At 40.2% G+C, this 16,536-nt stretch overlaps 3 protein-coding genes across 11 annotated transcripts in view; 2 read left to right on the top strand and 1 right to left on the bottom strand.

Annotated features, from left to right (window-relative positions):
- The window catches only part of pip4k2aa (phosphatidylinositol-5-phosphate 4-kinase, type II, alpha a), a 28,487-nt gene extending 27,179 nt beyond the window's left edge, over positions 1–1,308 (bottom strand). For 3 of the 4 annotated variants that reach the window (XM_004546550.6, XM_004546552.5, XM_004546551.5), the window contains exon 1: positions 255–1,308. In XM_004546550.6, the coding sequence (XP_004546607.1) occupies positions 255–395 (141 nt within the window). In that variant the 5' untranslated portion in view covers positions 396–1,308. The remainder of the gene's footprint in view (positions 1–254) is intronic. The other variant, XM_004546553.6, reaches the window with a different exon arrangement.
- Positions 1,309–2,627: 1,319 nt separating this feature from the next.
- armc3 (armadillo repeat containing 3) lies at positions 2,628–13,795 on the top strand. 6 transcript variants are annotated; one of them, XM_004546548.3, is made up of 20 exons: positions 2,628–2,779; positions 2,972–3,027; positions 3,929–4,046; positions 4,283–4,408; positions 4,653–4,721; positions 4,910–5,085; positions 5,662–5,856; positions 5,977–6,160; positions 6,278–6,430; positions 6,517–6,625; positions 7,401–7,650; positions 7,885–7,976; positions 8,246–8,414; positions 8,571–8,674; positions 9,607–9,693; positions 10,235–10,318; positions 10,494–10,532; positions 11,003–11,167; positions 11,455–11,617; positions 11,807–13,795. In XM_004546548.3, the coding sequence occupies exons 2-20, from the start codon at positions 2,980–2,982 to the stop codon at positions 12,011–12,013; spliced, it is 2,538 nt and encodes an 845-aa protein (XP_004546605.3). In that variant the 5' UTR covers positions 2,628–2,779; positions 2,972–2,979; the 3' UTR covers positions 12,014–13,795. The 6 variants fall into 6 exon arrangements, with proteins under 6 accessions (XP_004546605.3, XP_004546604.3, XP_023011250.3 ...); XM_004546547.3 differs by having other exon boundaries at positions 7,840–7,976; positions 9,610–9,693; XM_023155482.3 differs by having other exon boundaries at positions 7,840–7,976.
- A 250-nt stretch (positions 13,796–14,045) lies between these two features.
- msrb2 (methionine sulfoxide reductase B2) lies at positions 14,046–16,483 on the top strand. The gene is made up of 5 exons (XM_004546546.3): positions 14,046–14,318; positions 14,679–14,776; positions 15,173–15,249; positions 15,421–15,568; positions 15,720–16,483. The coding sequence occupies exons 1-5, from the start codon at positions 14,204–14,206 to the stop codon at positions 15,849–15,851; spliced, it is 570 nt and encodes a 189-aa protein (XP_004546603.1). The 5' UTR covers positions 14,046–14,203; the 3' UTR covers positions 15,852–16,483.
- Positions 16,484–16,536: the final 53 nt, after the last annotated feature.

Raw genomic sequence — 16,536 nt, 5'->3', positions numbered from 1 at the left:
ACGACATTACTATTGCAACTACAAAAAGCTCACTAAAGCAAACATTACTAATGGATTGCGCTAATTGAAGCCAGTCATGTATTTACGGTGACAGTTCAGTGAACCGCTGGACAGCTGTCACCTCGTATTTTTATTCAGCTGCAGTAACACAAAAGCTGATATCTGACAGCAAGTGAGCCTTAATGTGGAACATCAAAAGATCGAGGGAGACATAACCGTAGATCATCACAGTGACAGTGGACGGTCTGACTCACCGAGTGGTTGACTCCCCACATAACCACGCTCAGCAGAGGGTCGCTGGCACGGAAGAGCTTCACTTTTTGGGCAACGAAGTGTTTTTTCTTGGTCTTGGTTTTGCTCGCAATGGATGCGGCAATGCTGCTCGCCGAAGCCATCTTTAAGAAAACTGGCTGGTTTATTGCAGACTGTGCGATAATCCCGACAGCGTGTCTTCCCTTGAAGCTGGCACAGCGGCCACCAGCTCACGGTTCAGCAGTGTCAGTACTATTCATTTAGCCATCCCAGCAAACCAAGGTGCCCCGATTCTTTTCCTCATCTAAAGTCCCACAGAGCTCGGCTGTCGCTGTGGCCCTAGCTCGAAAGAAACTAACGTGAGGAAATACGAAGCGTTTAGCCTAATACTGCTTGCTCTTCTTCACTTAACCGTCATACGCTTCTCCGCCAGCCCACATCATAAGTCACTACTCTTCCTTCCTTAACTCTCGACTGGAGCTCTCTGCACCTCCTGCGATGTAAAGTCTCACCGAGGTAGCGTTAGCATAGCCGAGAATAGCTTGTTAGCTAGCAAACATCAAAGCTAAATTTCGTAAAAACAGTAAACGTACGGAGGATGAACAATTGTTAAGCCCCCGTGGCAAATGACCCACAGAACACGCGCTTGTTTTTTTAAATATAAAAAAATAGCACATTAGAGATGCTGAAGGGTAGCTAGACGCTTAGAATTACCAGCTAATATGAGCCTCCCCGACCTTCTCTAACCAAATGACGGCAAGAAGCAGAAGCGGACTCCGTTCACCAGCTATCGAGCCTGCAAGCTAACTACTGCCATTAGCCAGCTGCTCGGCGACTAGCGAGCGGCTCAGCCCTCTTCCTACGCGTTTGTACTTAGTCCACAGAGATGACAGGGCGTGTATCCTGTGGTGTCTTTGCCCGGTTTAAATGAAAACATTGAGGAGCAAATATTTCGACGTTACAAGAATATCAACGTTTGGTCCACTCCCGCAGCGTTGATGTTCATGTGCGCTGCAACTGACAGCTCGGCGGATGGGAGGTGACGGGCTGAGCTTTGCAGTGTCTCCTGTTCTGATTCGCTACTACTCCTGCCCTCCACTACCGGGCCCATGATACCTTTCTGTTGTATTTTAATAGCGCAAGAGCCTTTCTATATTAGTCTATATTTGGCATTTGGATTTACCCTTCTTGTCAGCAACAAAAATGTTATAACTGAATGAAAACTATACACTTTTTCAGTGAGGCTGCCCTACATGACAGTTTTCTTCACCCACCCCCGTTTTTTGCAGCCTCTATAATAGTAATGGATTAGCAGAGACGTGCACCATCCAAGTCAATCCCTACTTGGTGTAGATCTGTAGATACGATTATATATATATATATATATATATATATATATATATATATATATATATATATATATATATTCACCCACACCATCAGAGATAATGTCTTTGGAGGTCATTTGGTCCTCAGGTGCATACTATGCTGTTTCCACTGGCACAATGCTGTGTCAGTGCCTCTGTAAAAGCAGGAGGCTTCAATGTGCTGATGCGGTATAGAGCTCATTTGTTTTATGGCTCACCCTTCACGGCAGCGCATTTCTTTTCATATTGACTGAGCTCTATTTATATTGACTGAGCTCTATTTATATTGAATAAAAATATATGTAACTATATATATATATATTCATGATAATTTAATGATGGAATGTGCTTTCTTCCAAACTTCAGTGTAATTCAATGAACAGATTCAAGGACATCTGAAGAGCTTTCCAAATCTTAGTAGTTCTCAAAAGTAAACTACACAGTTAATTAGAAAACAGCACAGAACCTTTAGTTGTCTGGTTCACCCCTCCATAGGTCATGCAAGTTGTGTTTTCAATAAATAAAATAATGTAATAGACACTTATACATCTAATTGCCAGACTGTTCTGTTGTCCTTTAAAGATTTAGACCCCAATCCATTGAGCTCCAGTTCATTTTACATGCACTTTTTGATGGCTACTGACACATTTGCTACAATGTCCCAATGATGATTTTGGTGGTATTATTCACAACCTCTTCATCTGACCTCACGCTCACTCAACATAAACTTGTGCCCCCCTCGTTGTTACCCAGGATTTATTCTACCAGTTTGTGTAAATCTGTGTGTGATATGTTCAAAAACACACAAACAACATAGCTAATACCTGCCTTTTTTGTGTCTCTCAGCATTTCCTTCATGGACTATACTGTTTTTTTTTCTTTTTACTTTACTTGGATAAATAACCACCCAATATATTTTTGTTCCAAGTCCCGATTACATAAATACATTGTCAGTGTTTCCGAAGTAAACTGCTAAGACAATAGGAGCCATAACCTTTTGCAATAGGTTAAAATAACGATTGTTTAGACCATTATTTAGTTCCACATGGCACCCGTTGCCTGGCAACGTTGCGTCAACCTCCTTTTCCAAAACACAGTACGGTGAGGTTATTGTTGTCGGTTTAAAACCTCGAAGTTGCCTCTTGGTCTGGAAAGAAAACGTAAGTCGTGGTTCATTTTTGAGATAGTAATTAGAGAGCTTGCCATATGCCTGTTTTGTAAGCTTAATCTGTCGACAGTGCTACTGAGGAGTGGCATAGTAGCATAACTAGCTAGCTAGCTTTATGGGTTCACAGAGTTGAACGCATTGAACCGTTGGACACCCATCTCTCATCAATATTGCTCCTCTTTAGGCCATAATATGGGAAAGAAGTCGAGGAACGAGAGGGAAACGCCAATCAAGGAAACGGTGAGTGACGAATGTTTCTTTAGGTCTGTGAAGGTTCTCACCTAATGTTTCTTTAGGTGTTGGCAAAACCTAATTAATGCATTTTTGAACCTTTGACAAGGTTTAATTCATGTCCACTGAAACACATCCATACCATGAACACAGCCTACTGTACATCCCGGGAACATATCAATTAGAAAGCATGCACAACTCTCTGATTGGAACTACTACTATGGAACTTGATTCATTGGGGCTTGGCATCAAAGGTCATTAAGGTTGATATACAAGCAGGTATTTGTGTCAACAAATCATGATTATTCTAACTACACAAAAAATAATGAATGAAATTTGAATTTGCTTTAGTACATATCAAATGCTCTGATTGACACATCAAAAACATTGACTGATAGTAAATATTATATTTGTGATGAGGTAAGAATGATCAGTTTCATGTGTGGTGAAACATCCCCTTAACCAGTGGATAATAACACTAACACTAACTAACTTCAGACACTAACAGTCTGGAGAAAGCTAAAGAGGGAGTGTGAAACTCAAAGGGAAAAAATAGATGTCATGCTCAAAAGTGTGTCCATTTGCCACTACAATAAAAAAGTCTTTGACTTCATTCTAGATGATGAAATTTTCTGATGTTCTGATGATAAAAATGTACTTTGAAATTGTGGCTTGGTCTTTAGTAGGCCTTGGGCACAAAATTGTTTGAAAACGGCATCAGGATATCATATGCATGTACATGTTCTCAGGTTGTTGCCTGTTGGTACATGCTGGGCATTGAGATATGTCCTGTCTCATTGTCCTAGAAGTATGAAAGTCAAAAAGACAGACCTGACTTTATACATGTTCTATATTTCAGTTATTTATTTTATATTTTGCAAACACTCCTTCTCCCTGTTGACTCTCACAGTTTGAGCCGCTACCCCTTGAGAGCAAAGCCCCAGCAACAGTAGTGCTGCTGTTGAACTCCCCAGAGGAGGACATTTTAATCAAAGCGTGTGAAGCGATCCAGACATTTGCAGAGAAAGGTATGGTAGGGTACCCACCGCTAACCCTTCCACATATTATTGATTGTTTTTATTTCTATGGGCAACCTTGCAGCTGAATAGCAGAAAATCCTGTCTTAATTTTGCTTTCAGGCTGATGTTTTGTAATGGTGTATTTTTTTGATATGCATTTTTTAAATCCAGAAATTGCAACATTTGCAATTCACTTCATCACCATCTGCCTAATTTTCCTGTTCACTGTCTCCCCCTGTTGTTAGGAGATGAGAACAAGGTTTCTCTGCTGGGACTTGGGGCATTAGCGCCTCTCTGCCAACTCATTACTCACAACAACAAGCTGGTCAGACGCAATGCCTTCATGGCCTTGGGCATCATGGCCACCAATGGTGCGTCAGACCAGTTACGTCATTGATGCAGATTCGACTGCAGTGGACTTGGTAGCTTACAAGCTCATGCGACAGTCTTGATTCTACAAATGACCCTTTAGTTTACTGGCCATCTATGTGTTTGTCAGGAATTTGCATCTGTTAATCTACCAGATGTTGGATTCCCTGTTCTGTTGATTTAACAATGAGCAAGGTGCTAGCCTTACTGAGTAACTGAGTAGTGTCTCTTGTTTAAATCTGAAAGGTGATGTAAGGACTGCGTTGAAAAAATTAGATGCCATTCCATCAATTATTGAAAAACTATCACTCGAAGGTGAGTAATAGATATTAGAAGATTAAGATATATTTTGATCACTAAAGGAAACAGTGTCACTTTGTATAAGTTGCATACAATCAAAATAGAGCACATGTGTTTACTTATGGCAGTAGGCAGTATTTCTGTGATCAATCCTTATTTATTTCTGTTTCTTTTCATATAATCAAATTCCATTTTTGTTCAAGATGATACAGTTGTCCACGAGTTTGCAACACTGTGCCTGGCTTCTTTGTCAGAGGACTTCCTCTGTAAGGCCCAGATCTTTGACAACAAGGGGCTGCCAACTCTAATTCAGCTGCTGTCTAGTTCTGACCCAGATGTCAAGAAGAATTCACTAGAGACCATCTCCAACCTAGTACAGGTGACCCAAAGTCATCAGGCTTTAGGATGTAATTTTATGTAAAAATTATAAGGATTTTCACTGTGAAAAATTAACGTGATGTTTTATAGTCCTAAAAGACGATAAAGTTGTCTTCACATACCGTATTTACTGAACCCCTGAACTTTTCTAGATATAACATTACAGGGGTACATGTGACAGTGCAGATGTTTAATGCTGTAGAATGTGTTTAACTTGTCAGCTCTGCAAGGGAAAGTATTTATTGTGTCCAATTTCATCTATGTGATAATAGTGCAGGTAATAACTCTGGTGTCAGTGGTCACACTGTGTTCTGCCTCCCTCCTGCTCTACTAAGGCAGCACTGCTGCCAAACCTAAAGTATTTCTTAGCAATGAGAATGCAGTTAATGCGAACTGTTTCCTGCTGTGCGCTACGTGTGAGAAAGAGCAACTTCACAAAGTCCTGACCTATTTCTCCCAACATTTACAGATTTCATGAGTGAAAACAGCTTCAAATTTGCTCCTAGGATTGTTGAAAAAAATGCTTTCAACATTTCTGTGAACCTTTTGCAACCTTTGCTGTTTTGTCCCCATGAAGGACTACAAAAGCCGACTGGTGGTACACGAATTAGGTGGGATCCCTCCACTTCTGCAGCTCTTAAATTCGGAATTCCCTGTCATTCAGCATTTGGCTTTAAAGACGTTGCAACATGTCACTACTGACAGAGATGCAAACAAGACCTTCAGGGACAAGCAGGGATTTGAGAAGCTTATGGGTATCCTGAATAATGTGGTAGGTATATGGTTTAGGTAATATATGTCTTTATTCTGCTGGTTTGTGTTAATAAGAATAAAATAATAGAGAATCCTTTAAAATCTGTGTCCTCTGGACCTATCTTTTTATTTCTCACAGAACTTCAGTGACCTACATGCTGAGGCCTTACATGTCCTGGCTAACTGCTTGAGTGACAGTGAAAGTGTCCAACTCATTCACAAGAGTGGAGGACTGACCAAGTTGATGGAATTTGTCCTCACTCCCAGTGTGCCTGAAATCCGGTCAGGTGTTATTAAATGCATCACCAGGGTGGCTCAGAGCTGTAAGCACAGAAGGCAATTAGAGACAACAGATTTCTTTCAACTTTCCCACATAATTTACTCTATTTTATTTATTCTGTTATGTGTGTGTGTATGCGGGTGCTTGCCTGTGTGTTTAGCTGAGAGCTGCAAAGTGCTTCACGAGCAGGATGTGGAGACCGTTCTTGTTGAGCTTCTGTCCTTGGAGAACATTGGTGTGATGACGTCTGCCTGTCAGGCTGTGGCTGCCTTGACCTTTCACCTAAACAGCAAAGAACGCTTCAGAGAACTTGGCACGTACATCTTCACCAAGCCACCCTGAGATTAGGTGCAGTCAGCACAACAAAGTGTAATTGAGTTGGATTCCGTTGTGTTTCAGGTTGTATCAGTGTCCTGGTTCAACTGCTGAGCAGGGAGAGTTTGGCACTGAGAGAGGCGGCAACCCAGGCCCTCTCTAACCTCACTCATAACAGCGAGTCAAATGCCTTGTGAGTAACGAAGGACTTTGATGTCTTACCTATACCTCATTGTTTTTGTACAGATATATGCACTTTTTTTTAACAATTCAAAATGTATGGAATTATGTATAAAAACATCTACAAAGAACAAGGCAGTTTAAAGACACAGAATAAGGCATATGAGACAATTTGTATGATAAGTTACTGGGTAGTATTTATTTGTCAGACATCCAGTACACACTGTCTGGTTCATATCGATCATTCAGATGTGCTAGGACACCCCTGTCCCCAAGAAGACAAAGTATTGGTGACCTGGGCAAATCATACTTCAACCCTTGGCCCATATAATCCCAAACATCTCTCAGAAAAGGAAGAAGTTCTGAAAATTCCCATAATGCATGCACATAAGTGCCCGTTTTTGTCTTTTATGTCCAGCATGAAGCATCCAAATATGATTTTTTTGTAAACTTCTAGACCCTTTCAGTTGTTTTCCCATTATTAGCTACATAAAATCTGAATGACTTCAGGGATTTAAAGGTGTGTGTTCTACTCTGGACTAGAATGCTGTCCTCCCCTTTTTTCATAAAAATAAGACACGGAATCCCTTTACTTCTTTTCCATTGTCTTCTCCAATCTTGTCTTATACATTTTTTTTTCCAGACAAGTCTTCTTCGAACTCTCGAACCCACGCATTGTATGCTTGGAAATAATATGCTTTAACAACGTATAAATTTGTAAAACTACAGTAATTGTCAGCCGTCTAACTTTTCATTAAACCTCCCTCCCTGTTTATTGTATTTTCCAGTGAAGTGTATGAGGAAGGTGGCGACAAGCTCCTCATACAGCAGCTGTATCAAAGCTGTCCAAAGATAGTGGCCAATTCTGCTGCCACACTTTGCAACATGGCAGAACATGAGATCATCCGCTGTAGCATCTTGTCACATGGAGCCATACAGGCTCTGTTGGAACCCTTGAAATCTACAGTTACACAAGTCCTGGTAAACACTGCACGTTGCCTGGCAGTGCTGGCCAGTGATGAAGAAGCTAGGACAGAGGTTGGTGTTTATGTGACCTCAGAATGCTGGCTTGTTCTCATGTTCAGTAATAATAAATAATGATCATTGTTTTTAATCATTGCTGTAAACTTTACTCAAGACAGCAGGATTATTGTAAACAGCATTCGGTTTCACTTTGTGATACTACATTTGAAATTCTTTCACTAAATAACTAATACTCAACCCAAGCTAGTCAGAGTTGGAGGTCTTCAGCTTCTGGTCAATCTACTGCAGTCTCACTCCAAGGAGGTGCTTCACATTGCATGCTTGGCAGTGAATGTCTGTGCCAGTGATGAGCCAACTGCTGTGGAGATGTGCAAATTTGGGTAAGACGTGATAGATAACACTGTCATTAGAGCATGACTGATGTGTCACCAAATAAATGACTGGCGAGTAAAATAAATGCAATATCTGCATAGATATTGCTTAATGTGATCCCCTAAATAACCAACAGATGGCAGTGCAAGACAATATTAGATGTGACTACATGTGCCTTTGTTCATTTGTCCATTTTTATATTTATTAGTAATGACAGAATATTTTTCTTTTCTTTCTTTCTTTTGGTCTATGCTTGTTGTTTCTATCTGTGTCTCAGAGCCCTGGAAATACTTCAGGAAATCAACCAGTCAAAGACCCGTAGGAACAGTTTCAGTGAGTTGGCTGTGAACAGCCTACTTAACTCCAACTTGTCTTTTAAATACAGCCTGACAAGTTCTTTGGCCTCCACTGACATCATCACCTGTGGCTTCTACGATGCTGGAAAGGTATGCTGTCAGAAGTCCTTTCAAGGACTTTTTAATGCAATCTTAGTAACATAGCATTAGTTGGTTGTTGTTTTTTTGTTATTGGCAGTCTTTCACAAGAATGCAGCATGACTTTTCACATAATAATTAAAATGCAACTCTTGTGTTTTCCCTCAGGCTCGCCCTGGTCAGAGGATGCTGACTTTAGAGGAACTGTCCAAGCAACCGGTTAACCAGCGGCAAGCCATTATTTTTGTCAACAAAGCAACAGTATTGCCAGAGTACGAATCTAATATTAGAGTATGGTTTGATAGTTTAAAAGGAGAAATATAAACTACATTATTTTAATGCTTGTGCTTAAAAGACACCAATTGTTTTAAGAAGCATGCTTTATTATTACATTCTTTTAGTTTAGATAGATGTTTCGAGGACAAATGGAAGGTATACTCTATGTAATAGCCCTCTAAACAGTTACAGCTGACTCCTCCCACCTGGTAATAAAAGTAAATTAACCAGAACAATTACAGAAATTGACTGGGACCATTAGGTTCCTGCACTAGAAGTCACAACATGTTGTTTGCTCAGAAAATTTATTGTGGCTGTTAGATTACAGTCACCCTCCCCTTCTCTGCTCCAGTCCTGTGCTCTATTCTTCCTTCGTTCCCTTTCCTCCTCCCATTCTCCCCCACTATGCCTGTAGCATAATTAGTGTGGCAGTGTACGGTAGCCCTTCTTTAGGGTGGCGACACACTCAGAGGGCTTCTTGTGATTCAAATAATGGACTTCTGAGCTTGCACCCAAAATCACAAATGTGCAAAAGCACAAAGAGACATGCAATACCCATGCGTGTTCACTGAGCCACATAAAGCATGCACGCAATGAAAAAACACATCTTAGATGTTTAAGGCTGTATATGCATGCACTGTTTAATGCTTTCAGCATTTTCATAAATTAACTTTGGAAAAGAGAGCAGTACCCCCTTCAGGGTACCTCTGTTCAGCCCTTCACCCCTCCCAGACCCCCATTCCACCAGCATGAATTTACACGTAACACTTCAGGCATTCTTAAACAGCCTGTTATGTAACTGATTCCTGGTCTCATCCATAGCTTCTGCATGAGCCAAATTTCAAAGCAAAAGGCCTCATGATTGAATTTATTTTCTGACTTATTCTTCTGTGTTCCTATAAACCAATTAACGGATGTTTTTTGTTAGCAGGGAGACAGTAGATGTGCCAGAAGAGACACAGAACAAGCCATCAGAGTCAGACGGCAGAGTCAGAGGAGAGCGTAAAACACCAAAGTGAGTGTGTTTGCTAAGTAGTACAACAAGTAATACCACTAACATCAGAGGTTCTGGAGACAAAAATCTTTTTTGTCCAAACCCTTTTTGGCCACAGCTATGATTATTATTGTTATTATGATGATTATTATACACTGACACTCTTTTTGACACATGCTAAACAGGAAGTTGTGCCAAAAATAATCCCATTTCAAGACAGTATTAAAAGATGCTACCTTTTCCTACATGAAAATGTAGCTACATAAATGCTGCATGCTAAAAAAAACATGGAGAGAGGCAGAATATCAAACAAAAATCCAGAAAAAAATAATTTCATACAAGTTATAAATTGATTTGCAAGTTATTGAGTGAAATAGATATTATATCCCCAAGACAAACCTGATTTAGTTCTTGGCAATGTCCCTTAAGCCCAAGTTTTCCTGTAGCCTTGGCAGAAAAACAGTCACAAAGAGTAATGGTTCCACAATATATGTGCAAAGATTTATAAAATACAGTGCTGTGTGTTCATATAAACCATTTTGTTGATGTCCTTTGGTTGCAGGGTGACAGTAGATGTGCGAGAAGAAACACAGAGCAAGCCATCAGAGTCAGAAAGCAGAGTTAAAGGAGACCGTAAGACACCAAAGTGAGTGTGCTTGTTAATGTGGAGGCTCAACATAAGCAGTACCACTAACATTGAGCACGAAATGTGAAATGAATTAAAAGAGGTCATAAAGGTGGAATTTTAAGTACGGTAGTGATTTTCTTTCCTTGTAAGATACTGACAGAATTCTTTTCCAATTTACTCTTTTTTTGTACAGGAAGAAGAAGGAAGAGGAACAGAAAGATTATGGCCTCATGTACTCTATTATTATTATTATTATTATTATTATTATTATTATTACTAAAGTTTGTGTGTGTTCAAATACATCCCTGTGCTGTATTCATATACCTTTTATGGAAACTGTCTAAACATTTTAGAGATGATAACAATCTCTGACGCATGCTAAAGACGATATAGTGCCAAAAACATTGACATTTAAAAAAATATTGAAAGATCTTGCGTTAGTGATAATGATTAGATCTTGTAATGATATGTTCTCTTGATTATATGTATATAAAATCAGATAACATGAAGGAGATCGTTAGACACTAAAAAGAGTGTGCCTGTTAATATGAAGGATGAGCATAAAGCAGTGTCACTAACATGGATCCTGTGATGTGAAATGTGTGATAGAGTTCACAAAGGTGGAATATTAAGTAGTGATTTTCTTTCTTATTTTAACGCACTGACTCCCCTGATTTCTTTTCTAATTTATTGTTTCTTCAGGAAGAAGAAGGAAGAAAAACAGAAAGATTATCTTCAGCCTGAGTCTCCTGTAGAGAAACCATGGGGAATGATGGAGGATGTCTCATTGCAGATTCTAATAAAAATTGCCAAAGAATACATCTTTCCACTGAATGATGAAAAAGAGCAGTGTGAATCCTTAGCCAGGTAACGTATTCATGCAGAAACTGGCATGCAAAGAGAGAGCGAAGTAACTTATCAGCAGCTATTGTTTAAAACAAATCTCTGGAGTCATGGAAACACATTAAAATGACATTTACACACCAACTCTTAAAATGTCAGGAGAGCTGACTAAAAATGACAGCAGTGGTATGCAATGCAGACACTCTGCTAACACACTGAAATACAATACCCTGAGAGATCAGAATGGAAAACAAAGACTTTATTTTAAAGGTTTCTGCATTTTCTTTGGTTGGGTTTGCTCTTATTTTCAGGCTGGTGAGCGAAGCCATGGGGGGAGCAGTGGAGAAGGAAAAGATGCACGAGTTTTCTTGGATTCTGCACCTCAGTGAGCTGAAGATTCAACTTCAGTCTAATGTTATTCCCATTGGTTTCATCAAAAAGGGAATCTATTATCACAGGGCACTCCTGTTCAAGGTACAGATTCTTTACCCGCATGGTAGCATTAGCATGAGCGGCTATGTTCATCATCTTTCCTAATATTTTTTATTCCTGACCAACATGTTTTGACATCCCAATTTAAGCTCTGTCTCTTTAAGGTCTTCTCCATAATATTTGTTCCTCAGCCTATTTCTCAGTCTGACATTCTTCTGTCTCCTCTTTTAGTCACTGGCTGATTGCATTGGACTGAGCTGCACACTTGTTAGGGGAGACTACAACCGTGCTTGGAATGAGGTTCTCCTTTTCAGTAGAAATTGCTCCAACAAGCTGCACTCTTCACAGCCCTGCCGCTACATAGTAGACCTTGTGCACCAACCTGGAAACCTGTTTCCAGTCAATAGCCCAGCTGCAGTCCAATATCAAACTATATAATCAGTACTGTATTGTTTAAATACCACAGAAGGTAACGCTTTGACGTTATATTTTGTCTGATGTGCATCAACCGATTTATATGTAATGTGTGTTTATGTGTACATGATGTGTGCATGGCGGACCTCATCAGTTGACTATTTTTTTTTTCTACATATGCATAAGGAAAGCAAAATCGTGTCTATTGTGGTGTTTCTCTATTAAACACAGTGATTCAACCTTTGTACTTCAGCATGGGTCCAACATGGTGAAGCAGTGTTTTTGCCAACGTGCAAGCTGTAGTTGTTTAGAAAGTTAATGCTTCAGCTGGAGAATTGAAAATATCTCTTACAGCTTCATGGCACCATCACCAGCCTGGAGCTTTGGATCCATGCTTTCATGTTTTTGAACCTACCAGAAAGATTTCATAGTAGAAATTTATACTCACCAGACCAGGCATCGTTTTTCCAATTTTATAATTGTCCAATTTTGGTGAGCCTGTGTGAACTGTAGACGTACATTCCTGTTCTGCATCTGCTCCTGTATCCCATCTGCTCCAGGGTCTGAAGTGTTTTGTATTCAGAGATGCTCTTCTGCATGCCTTGGCTGTATGAGTGGGTATTGGAGTTACTGTTACCTTCCTATCAGCTTGAAGCAGTCTGGTCATTCTCCTCTGACCTCTGGCATCATAAAGCATTTTCACCCAAAGAACTGCTGCACACTGGATATTTTCTTTGTTTGTGCTATTGTCTGTAAACACTAGAGATGGTTTTCGGGGAAAATCCCAGTAGATCAGCAGTTTCTGAAATACTCATACCAGCCCATCTGGCACCAACAACTAAGGCAATGTGATTTTAGGCACTTAAATCACATTTCTTCTTTTCTTTCTTCTTTCTTATGCTCAATTTGAACTTCAGCAGGTTGTTTTGATCATGTATTTGATCATGAGTAGTTACCATCTGATAACTCATCCGATTTTTGCCTTAAGGAACAGTTGAACAGGTTATTATTATTATTGGTTGTGTGATCGTGGCTCAAGAGTTGGGAGTTTGCCTTGTAATCGGAAGGTTGCCGGTTTGAGCCCTGGCTTGGACAGTCTCGGTCATTGTGTCCTTGGGCAAGATACTTCACCCGTTGCCAGTGTCCGCCAGCCTCGCCTCTGTCAGTGCGCCCCAGGGTGGCTGTAACTACAATGTAGCTTGCCATCACCAGTGTGTGAATGGGTGGATGACTGAATGTGTTAAGCGCTTTGGGGTCCTTAGGGACTATACAAGCACAGGCCTTTTACCATTTATTATTATTAATAATAACAATAACAATTAGTATTCAAATAGACACCTGCAAAGATGGTTGTGAACAGCAGATAGATGTGGCAATCCCAGCGGACACCAGTACTAGGAAGAAATGGCACAACTGACATCACAAACTAAGGCTGAAGGAACAACTGGAGCAGGTGTGAAAGGAAAAGGCTAAAGTAGTCACAGTGGAAATGGAAACACTAAGTGTTGTAATCCCAAAACCGGAAGAGTAGCTCCAACAGATACCAAGCACAACATCAGAGGTCTTTGTGCCGAAGAGTGCAGTCCAGGAGCAACCACGATATTGTGCAGAACCTTCAAAGTCCCCTCAAGTGGACCCGAGCCTGAGGATTGTATTTATACCACCTCTCAGGAGATGAGGTGGAGATTTTATATACATGTGTATATGGACTTTGTGTAATAGACTGGCAAATAGCCAATATTAGCTATTAACTAAAGCAAAGCATACAGGAACAGGTTAAATAAATAACAATAAATGCTAGAGAAATCCTTTCATGTTTCATGTCTCTAAAAGAATTAAATAAATAAATAAATATGGCTTACCTATTTGAATGTCATATTTTTAAATCAACAAATATCTCTGTATCAGTCTTAAAAAAAAATCTAAAATCTAATCTTAGATTTTTTTTATTTTAATTTTTTGATCCACTCCCATTCAGCAGCGCTTACTGCGCTCTTTGCACAGTGCTGGCAATAAAATACGACTGAACTCCATCCACTTTGACCTTTGTAGCTTCAGTTGTGTTTTGTGACCGTGTAACCCCGCTAACAGCCCGGATAAGCCGAGCGAGGACCAGCCCAAACTCGCCGCGGCGTGAAAAATCTCGATGGGGCAAGTTTGCTTGGCTCCACTGAAAGCTGCACTTTAGTCGCACTTGACTCCACTGGAGCAAACATGTCTCGTTTCGTCCGCCGGATTGTCGCTGTTGCCTCTCAACACGCCACAGCCAGAGCTGCAGAGTTACCGAGGAGGATCCCCGGCATAATCCGTCCCGTGTCCACATGTCAAGGTACCGTGAGCGAACTTCTGATTTATATCAGCGCTGTACTTGAGCTGCAGCTCGCTGCACCATCATGCACGAATGTTTACTATTAGAGGTTCTACATCTCTGTTTGAAAGAGTATTTCAGAAGTTAAGTGGAAATTCTTTGAGATTAGAATGTTTATATTTTAGTCTTAGTTATTCTTTAAGAATATATTTCCAAGCAGCCTCACTTTCTCAGCTTTAAAGTTTTCAGAGTCTGTATTATTAATGGTAATGTGATCAGATAAGAAAATGCATGAATTACAGGAAACTCTGCCACAAATGTGGCTTTAATGATTCACTTTAAATATGCATATCTAAAATGTGTGACCTTTGCTCTGTGCAGGCCTGCAGTCCCTCACACGTTACAGTGAGACTACAGACTGGCATAAAAAACTGACCCCAGAGCAGTATGTAGTCACCAGAGAGAAAGGAACTGAGGAGGTGAGTCCAGTGTATGAAAAAAACAAAAAACAATATAATTATTATGTAACCTAATGCCAAAGAAGCTTTGTGTTCAGAATTAATAAGTGGAAGGTTACACATGCACATAAGCACACCAGCAGAGTGACATACATTATCTCATCAACAGCAGCACATTCTCAGGTGGACTTTGATCTGCTCTGTATCACAACGACACACTTTTACTACATTATGAATTAAATACAGCCCGAAAAATGAAACGCAGAGATATTTCATCTTGTTATAACAGGACTAAGGACAAGTCATTGTATACACTTGCAAAACCAGGGTGCTGAAGAACACACAGGTAGTGAAATGAGCTGTATTTCTGCTCCTTACATTGTGATCTGGTGTGTGTGTATTTGTGGATGTTCTCAGCCCTTTAGTGGGATCTACCTGAACCATTTTGAAATGGGGATGTATCACTGTGTCTGCTGTGATGCTCCACTCTTCAGGTAATACATCTAACCAGTAAAGGGGTATGCACATTTTCTGGACTGGACCATAATCTTTTATTAAAACTCTGAAAAATGAGGGCTTACTGGTATAAGATGATTTTGCTGTTTGCTCATTTTTAAAAAAAAATCAGCAGATGTTTACTAAATTCTTCCTTCCTCTCTTCATAGCTCCGAGGCTAAGTACAACTCCGGGACAGGCTGGCCAGCATTCAATGAGGCTCACGGGACATGGGAGGGTGATGAAAGCCACACCTCCATCATTCGGCGCCCTGACAACAGCCTGGGCAGCCCTGGGACAGAAGTCCTTTGTAAAAATGTGAGTTGTGCTAGGAACCAAAAGAAGCCAAGGTTTCATTCAGTTTAGCTGTGATACTTGTTGTTTGTGCTATAAAGCAGAGGTTAAAGTAAAAAAAAAAAAAGTGCACAAACGTCTGACTTTTTTGTGTTTCTGTATCTGGGTCACACAGTGCGATGCCCACCTTGGCCACGTGTTTGATGATGGACCAGACCCAACAGGACAGCGCTTCTGCATCAACAGTGTTGCCCTCACATTTAAAACCAGAGAAAACGACAAACCTGATGAGGATGAGTGTAACTGATGGACTCTTCATCAAAACATTAAAAAAAAAAACAGGACCAGTTTAAAGAACTTCCCTTTTGTTTTTTGTGGGGGGGTTTAAAGTGAAAAGCTATGTGATGTGAAGTGGGATGAATTGTGGGTTAAACTGGAGGTGAATTGAAACCAGTTTTATATTGCATATATTAATGGATATATGGACTGGAGAGATGTCTACACAGGACAGGACTACAGGACTCACAGTAAATCATTTTTCTTCTCCAATAATCTTTTTTCTGTTCTCTCTTCGTCACTGGTGTTTACTGTTTACTAATGTTTGTTAAGTATTTTGCCTTAACTGTCATCTGAATGAAGGTCTTCTCATATGAGCCACTTGGAACATATGTGTAGGATATGTGAAGCCATTAATGCCAAATTTTTTAAAAAGTGTTTTTAACAGCATTGTAATGTTTAGCATATTTTCATATCTGGAAAAAACAGTCAAAAAATTGTTGTTCTGCAGGATTGCAAAAACATTGCTGTGTTTTTGGTTTGTAATCTGAAGTTGCGTGTACATATCCAGCTGAAGTCTTTGATCGCAATCACGCAAACATGACCGATCCTTCCCCCCCCCCCAATAAATTCACGTCTAAATCCGGCGCTGTGCTGCGATGACCCCCGATGTTTGCCCGTAATTTATTGCCGCCTCTTGTTGTTCAGAAGTGCAC

This window comes from Maylandia zebra, linkage group LG9 (genome assembly GCF_041146795.1).
Source record: "Maylandia zebra isolate NMK-2024a linkage group LG9, Mzebra_GT3a, whole genome shotgun sequence".
NCBI lineage: Eukaryota > Metazoa > Chordata > Actinopteri > Cichliformes > Cichlidae > Maylandia > Maylandia zebra.
The sequence above is the reverse complement of the archived record's forward strand: the minus strand, read 5'-3'. Positions and strand labels throughout refer to the sequence as shown.

What these genes read in the sequence shown, in the direction of transcription:
- msrb2 (XM_004546546.3), top strand. Translation starts at nt 14,204, where the DNA reads ATGTCTCGTTTCGTCCGCCGGATTGTCGCTGTTGCCTCTCAACACGCC. An exon ending in GAGAGAAAGGAACTGAGGAG is followed by an intron (nt 14,777 to 15,172) that starts GTGAGTCCAGTG and finishes GGATGTTCTCAG; the next exon opens with CCCTTTAGTGGGATCTACCT. An exon ending in CAGAAGTCCTTTGTAAAAAT is followed by an intron (nt 15,569 to 15,719) that starts GTGAGTTGTGCT and finishes TGGGTCACACAG; the next exon opens with TGCGATGCCCACCTTGGCCA.
- armc3 (XM_023155482.3), top strand. Translation starts at nt 2,980, where the DNA reads ATGGGAAAGAAGTCGAGGAACGAGAGGGAAACGCCAATCAAGGAAACG. An exon ending in TGAAAAACTATCACTCGAAG is followed by an intron (nt 4,722 to 4,909) that starts GTGAGTAATAGA and finishes TTTTTGTTCAAG; the next exon opens with ATGATACAGTTGTCCACGAG. An exon ending in GCTTCTACGATGCTGGAAAG is followed by an intron (nt 8,415 to 8,570) that starts GTATGCTGTCAG and finishes GTTTTCCCTCAG; the next exon opens with GCTCGCCCTGGTCAGAGGAT.